Source organism: Pteronotus mesoamericanus, unplaced genomic scaffold (genome assembly GCF_021234165.1).
Source record: "Pteronotus mesoamericanus isolate MK-2021 breed Mesoamerican mustached bat unplaced genomic scaffold, CSHL_Meso_final scaffold_137, whole genome shotgun sequence".
Taxonomy (NCBI): Eukaryota; Metazoa; Chordata; class Mammalia; order Chiroptera; family Mormoopidae; genus Pteronotus; species Pteronotus mesoamericanus.
In genome coordinates this window covers 1,767,916-1,774,185 of record NW_026555306.1, presented here as the reverse complement: position 1 = coordinate 1,774,185, position 6,270 = coordinate 1,767,916, and the positions used below count along the sequence as shown (strand labels likewise).

The window sequence follows — 6,270 nt, the reverse complement described above, 5'->3', positions numbered from 1 at the left end:
GAACAAGGGTATGGAATTGCCTGTACAAGTGGGGGGTGCTGGGTGGAGGCTGGCAATGGGGGAAATTCAAGACAATTGTAATAGCATAATCAATAAAATAGAATTAAAAATAAATATAATATAATTTTAAAAATTAAAACATTGAGTCCAAGTGGTGAGTACTCTATTTCCTGGATATTTGTGTGTGCTTGAGCAGACCTACAGTAAAAAGTTTTAAAAATAGCACCTTAATCACTGTAACAAAACACCTTCACTTTTTCCCAATCTCTTAATTAATTACTTAATTTCTAAAGTTGACTTACTAAAAAGGGGCCACCCCCCCCCAAAAAAAAAGAATGTCTGCGTTTATAGGGCTCTCAGAGCTCCTGTGGTGTAGCTCTCTGGGTGGCAGGACCTGGCCCAAATCCCTAGATCCAGGTCACTGGTCTCACTTGATGACTTAACTCCCTGCAGTGGGGAGCTTCCTACCTGCTTCCTCACAGCCTCCAAAAATACCTGAAGTTACCAGGTTCAAAATCACACACTCCCAGCCACACACAGTCATATACACACACACTCTCACATACACAATAATGGGCTGGGCTGGTGACTCTTCAAGCCTCCACCTCTGAATCAGGGAACCACGGTGAACACTTTCAAAGCCCCCTCCTTCCACAAGGGCTTCGGAAAACCCAGCCTCCTTCCTTGGCCAGCCTCCACTTTCCGGGTGCCCTTAGCTCCACCCTGCCCGGGTGTGCCCTGCCACAGCCAGCCAGCCAGTGGCAGGGACAGGGGAAACAGGAATAATAATTTGGATGCAAAACAGGTTGGGAGGGGTGAGGATTGAGGCCTAATGGGAAGGGCAGGGGTTTGGCAAGATGAGGGTGAGAAAGGCTATGCCCACAAGAGTCCAGAACCCTGGTGAGTGTCTGCAGGGCCTGGGTGTCCGCCGTCAAAGAAAACTTGCACCAGTCGAACAGGCACAGAAGACTTTATTCAAGACCATACAACAGGGGAGAGTGAATGAACTCAGCTCCTCGGAAACAAAAGTTGGGAAGGGTTTTTCGCTCTCGACGGGCTAGTGGAAGGATGGAGCTGGAGGATGAGGAGGCGGAGCTTGGTCCACGGGATGCGTGCCGCGCACTGAGTCATTCCTGGGTTCGCAAATGTTTTCCTCTGTGATTAGGCCATCTGCGCTCACTAATTGTCACTTAGTCAAGTTCAGCTCCTACCCTCCTATGGAGCTGGGAGACGGGGTGTTATCTTCCTGGATGAGGACATTTCACAGGGGTGGCGCCCAGGTCCCTGAGAAGGGCATTCCTGGGTGGTAAAACTGGCAAGAGGTGGGGAGGAGATTTACCTACATTCAAAGGGACAGACAGACAAGGAATTTGCGATGACAAGTTTTTTAAAGTAAATGCTCCAAGAAAAGGAAAGTGTGGGGGAAAGTATATGCTTATATTCAGGAAGAAACATGTATAAAATATAGTCAAGCTCAGGGGACAGCTAAGGCTGTCCCAGTCACTGCAACTATTGTCAACTTGGTCCCATCCATCTGTGCATCCGTGACTCCAAGTCTCTGCACGTGCTTGGTGCCCACCCTGCACAGCACGGAGAGTAGATGTGCTCCCAGCAGGCAGCTCCTCCAAGCAGGAGGAAGAGGGGCATCAGGAGAGCTGACCTGGGGTCTCTGTCCCAGCTCCCACTGCCTGCAGGGACACCCATCTGGGTGTTCCCATTGGCCCTATGTCTGAGTGTCCACATGGGTGTGTCTGTCTGTACCCCCTGGTTGTCTGCCTCTGTCTCTATCTCATCCAGTTTTTGAAATTCATTCATTTACTAATTGGATAAACTTTTATTAGGTGCCCTCTGCGGGCATGTCCTGTTCATTGGAGTGTCTGAGTGGGCCTGTGTGTCTACCTTTATATCCATCCACACTGTCTTTGTATATCCTACATGTAACTCTGGGATTCCTCTCTCTCTCTCTCTCTCTCTCTCTCTCTCTCTCTCTCGCTCTCTCTTGCTCTTGCTCCCCCTTCCCTCTCTGTTTGTACATTCACTGTTTCACTTATTCATTCAACTTGGCAAGCATCCCCTGAGGCTTCTGAGGGGGTTGCAGGCTGATGGGGGAGAAAGACAATAACCCAATCCAGGGCGACCACGGGCTGGAAGACAGAGAGGTGCTTGACGCTGAGTGGGGGTGTGTGAGCGGGGACAGAGCGGGTCCCAAAAGTTTCCAGGAAGATGGGATGTTTGTGTCTCTGGGTCTGGAGACATGGCCTCAGGATTGGAGGTTGTGTGTCTGAGTTTGTGGGTCCTGTGTGTTGGGGTGGAGGAAGAGGAGAGATCAAGAGGCCATGTGTGCCACCCTCAGACTAGAACACAGTGTGGGGATCAGGGTAGAAAGAGAGCCAGCAAAATGCAGATTCCTCCACTATTAAGAGTTGTAGGTCCCTAACCCCCTCCTCCCTCAGACCCAGGAGCCCAGGCCCCCAACACTCTTCCCTCAGACCTGGGAGTCTAGGCCGCAGCCCCTCCTCCCTCAGTGCCCGGGAGTCATCTTGGCCTCACCGTGAATATCTAGGAGGAGACCAGCCCTAGGGAGGAGGGCGGGGGTGGAAGAATCCTGCCAAGCTGGGGAGCTGGGATGCCTGGAGCCTGGCCCAAAGAACCGGCCACCAGCTGAGCAGGTATCAGAGCAGGAGGAGCTGTCCACGGTGTCTCTGCTCAGCTTCTGGACCTGGCGATGGGAGTCCCCAGGGCCATCCTGCTCCGCCTCTATGTGGCTGTGCTCTGCCTGGCAGGTATGCAGACTTCGGGGTCCAATGACAAGAAGGGCCTGGTGGGGACCTGGACTCCCAGGTCTGAGGGAGGAGGGGCTGGGGGCCTGGACTCATGTTTCTTGGCCATGGAGAGGCCTGGAGACGGTGTTGTCTTCATTTCTGTTCTATCAGCGTCTCCATTTTCCCTCTTCCTGGCACTTCAGGCTTCCTCATCTTCCTTGCCCAAGACTCCAGTCAAGGGTACTTCTGGGGAGTGATGGGGTCTCTGGGGAACTGTCAGGGAACCTTGGCCTCACGCTCAGGCAACCTCTTCCCCCAATTTGGGTAAGAACAGGGACATGCTCATCAGGCCTGAAGTGGTTACACAGACAAGGAGTTGGAGAGGTGGGAAGGAGCTACGTCTGCACGCAGCTGATGTATGTGGGCATCTGTGGAAGATAAGCCTGGGGGTGTGTGTGGAAATGGGTCACCGTGTCCCGTGGGTCTCTGTGGTTGTGTGTGTTTCTCGGTATCAGGTTTTGATGTCTGGGTGTTTGAACAAATGTTTTTACGGGTGTTTATCTCTTAGCTTCACTTTTTTAATAAAAGACATGCCCATATAATTTTGTACATGTGTGTCCCTCTTTGTGTGTGTGCATCTCTGTGATTGGTAAGCCTACACTCACCTCTGTGTATATGCGCTGGGATATTTTGATGTGTGTCTGTCACTGAATGTACCTGTGTCTCATGTCTCCATGTGTCTTATACCTATGATTTTAAATTGTGTGTTTTTGTGGGTCTTTTTTGTGTACCCCTAACTGCACAGCTGTGGTCTTTCTCCTTGTGTGTCTGTGATACTTGGGTCTGTACTTGTCTCTCTCTGGGTATGACTTCCTGTGCCCCTGGGTCTCTGTGTGGGGTTAACTGGTTCCAGAGCCACACGTTTTTCTCTCTGTGAGTAGAATTTTGCTTGTGTGAGCTGCCGTGCCTTGGTCTGGGGGGCTTCTATTGGAGGGTCTGAATGCTAGTTGTTTTGTGTGTGAATGGCTGCCTTCAGGACACTGTATGTCCATCTGTGAGATTTGCATGAGCCTGTCAATCTTGTTCTTTTGTATTTATGTCAGCGTTGAAGTCCCGTGTATAGCTCCAGGGTTGGTTGTGTATGCGGTTTCTGTAGTTCGAGATCACACATCCCGCTGCTTGTATTGTAGTATCTGTTTTCCAGTGATGACCTTTAAATGCAATTGAACTTCAAGAGTGTAGTTGGGATAGGGAGGGGCAGAGCAGGGGTGAATCACTTCCTCGGTATTTAAATCTCAAAGAGCTTCCTGAAAGAGATTAAGACCTGGAACAGGCGGGGGGGGGGGGGGGACACACACACACACACACACACACACACACACACACACACACTGGCCTGGCAGGTGCACAGAGGCCATTACTCTGCCATCGGGTAGAACAGCCAGAACCAGTGGCGGCAGCAGACCCTGCTTCTCTGGAGGCAACAGGGTCTGTCTCCCCTCAGTGACCAGCGCGGCCGGTGTGGCTGTCATGCAGGGTGGAGCCCTGAGTGCCTGGCCCGGCTCCGCTCACCTCCCCCCTGCTCCTCTCTGCAGCGTCCCAAGCCCTGCAGTGCTACAGCTTTCAGCACACCTACTTTGGGCCCTTTGACCTCAGCGGCTTGAAACTTGCCAACGTCTCCTGTCCCTATGGATGCTCTGAGGCCGTCGTGTCACTGGACACTGGTGAGGAAGCAGCAAAAGGCGAGGGGGGTGGGGAGAAGCGTGTGCAGAAGAGAAAGGGGCAGGAGACAGGGACAGGGTGAGAGACTAGGGGGGGAGGGGCAGAGCCGAGTTGGAGGAATTGGGTGGAAAGGAGGGGAAGGACAGGGAAAGAGTCGGGAGGTGGAGGAAAGGGAGAAGAACGACAAAAAAAAAGGGGTGGCTGAGAGCGCGAGGTGCGGAAGGAGGAGGAGGCAACGGGGAGCCAGGGAGAGGGGGAAAAGGCGGCCGAGAGGAGGAAAAGGAGAACAGGGAGGAAAGGGACGGGCCCGAGGGCGAAAGAAGGTTAAGTGACCGAGAAGGGGGGTAGAGGGGAGGGAGAGGCTTGAGACGAGAGGGGGGCAGGCGGAGAGCAGAGGTCGGAGCGAGAGGAGGGGTGGGGGTGGCGGAGCAGGAGGGAGGCGGGGCGGAGGCCGCGCCCCGAGCGCGTCTGCTGGCGTCCGCAGGGTACCGCGCCTCGGTGACCGTGGTACAGAAGGGCTGCTGGACGGGCCCATCCACCGGCCAGATGGTGTCGAACGACTACGCGCTGCCGCCCGACTACTCGGTAGTGCGCGGCTGCACAACCGACTGGTGCAACGACGACCTCATGACCCACGACACCATCCCCAACCTGAGCCCAGGTGCGCCCGAGGGCTGGACGGGGCGGGCGCGGGCGCGGGGGCGGGGCAGTGCGCCACCCGCACCGCCCACGGGAGAACCGTCCCCCGAGCGTGAATCTGCGCTCTCTTGCCAGCGCCCAACCCCCAGACGCTCAGCGGCCTCGAGTGCTACTCCTGCGTGGGGATCCACCCCGAAGACTGCACCCCGGAGAAGTCCCGACGGGTCCGGTGTCACCAGGGCCAAAGCGTCTGCTTTCTGGGCAATGGCCAAGTGACCGTCGGTGAGAGGCTGGGAGGGGAGGGGGCCTGGAGGCGCCCGGCAGGGAGACAGGGCCCTGAAGGAAGAGCTGTGGCTCTTCTCTGAGGGAGAAGGCGGCCGCGGTCTGAAAGGCCAAGGTACAGCCTGGTCTGAAGGAGGCGTGAGCCTGGGAGGAGGCACGGCCCAGCCTAAGGAGGGAGGCGGGAAGGAAGTGTGCGGACCCAGCGGTGGCGCTGGCCTCCTTCCGCTCTGACCGCTCCTCTCCGTCTCCCCTCGCCAGGCAATTTCTCAGTCCCCGTGTACATCAGAACCTGCCACCGGCCCTCCTGCACCGTCGTGGGCACCACCAGCCCCTGGACAGACATCGACCTGAAGGGCTCCTGCTGTGAGGGGCACCTCTGCAACGGGGGCTCCACGACCCAGCCCTCGGACACCGCGTCGGCCGCCACCCCTCCCCTGGCGCCCCACATCGCGGCCCTGCTCCTCGGGGTGCCCCTGCTGGCTGGCACGCTGGGAGGACCCCGCTGCCTCTCGCTGTAGGCAGCCCCTCCAGCCTCTCCGTGAGCAGGATGCTCACCGCTCACTGCTTCAGCCCCTGTGCTGTGCAACATGATGTCAAACTGGAGTTGCATTCCTTTCTCTCCCGCTGCCCTGTCCTCACCTACTCGGCAGGCCTGGGAGCAGTTGGGCAAGGGCCCCCGCATCCCAAGGTGAGGAGGCACAGCCACATCCTGCACTTCACGAAGAGCAAACCCCATAGTAGGTATTATTTGCTGAGCACCAGCCAGGCCACAGCACCCCAGGACGGTGATTCGCGTGCTCCCCTCTGGAGCCAAGACCAGCTCCAGCAGGGAGCTGCACGATGCCTCTATTAGTATCATCCCGAG

At 55.9% G+C, this 6,270-nt stretch overlaps 1 protein-coding gene across 1 annotated transcript; it reads left to right on the top strand.

The window, feature by feature from the left end:
• Positions 1-2,725: 2,725 nt before the first annotated feature.
• LYPD5 (LY6/PLAUR domain containing 5) lies at positions 2,726-5,923 on the top strand. The gene is made up of 5 exons (XM_054588443.1): positions 2,726-2,783; positions 4,358-4,486; positions 4,969-5,145; positions 5,259-5,405; positions 5,664-5,923. Exons 1-5 carry the CDS (start codon positions 2,726-2,728, stop codon positions 5,921-5,923), a joined length of 771 nt encoding a protein of 256 aa, XP_054444418.1.
• Positions 5,924-6,270: the final 347 nt, after the last annotated feature.

Coding starts and splice junctions, on each gene's coding strand:
- LYPD5 (XM_054588443.1), top strand. CDS start 2,726: ATGGGAGTCCCCAGGGCCATCCTGCTCCGCCTCTATGTGGCTGTGCTC. Junction 4,487..4,968: donor CGTCGTGTCACTGGACACTG/GTGAGGAAGCAG, acceptor TGGCGTCCGCAG/GGTACCGCGCCTCGGTGACC. Junction 5,406..5,663: donor CAATGGCCAAGTGACCGTCG/GTGAGAGGCTGG, acceptor TCCCCTCGCCAG/GCAATTTCTCAGTCCCCGTG.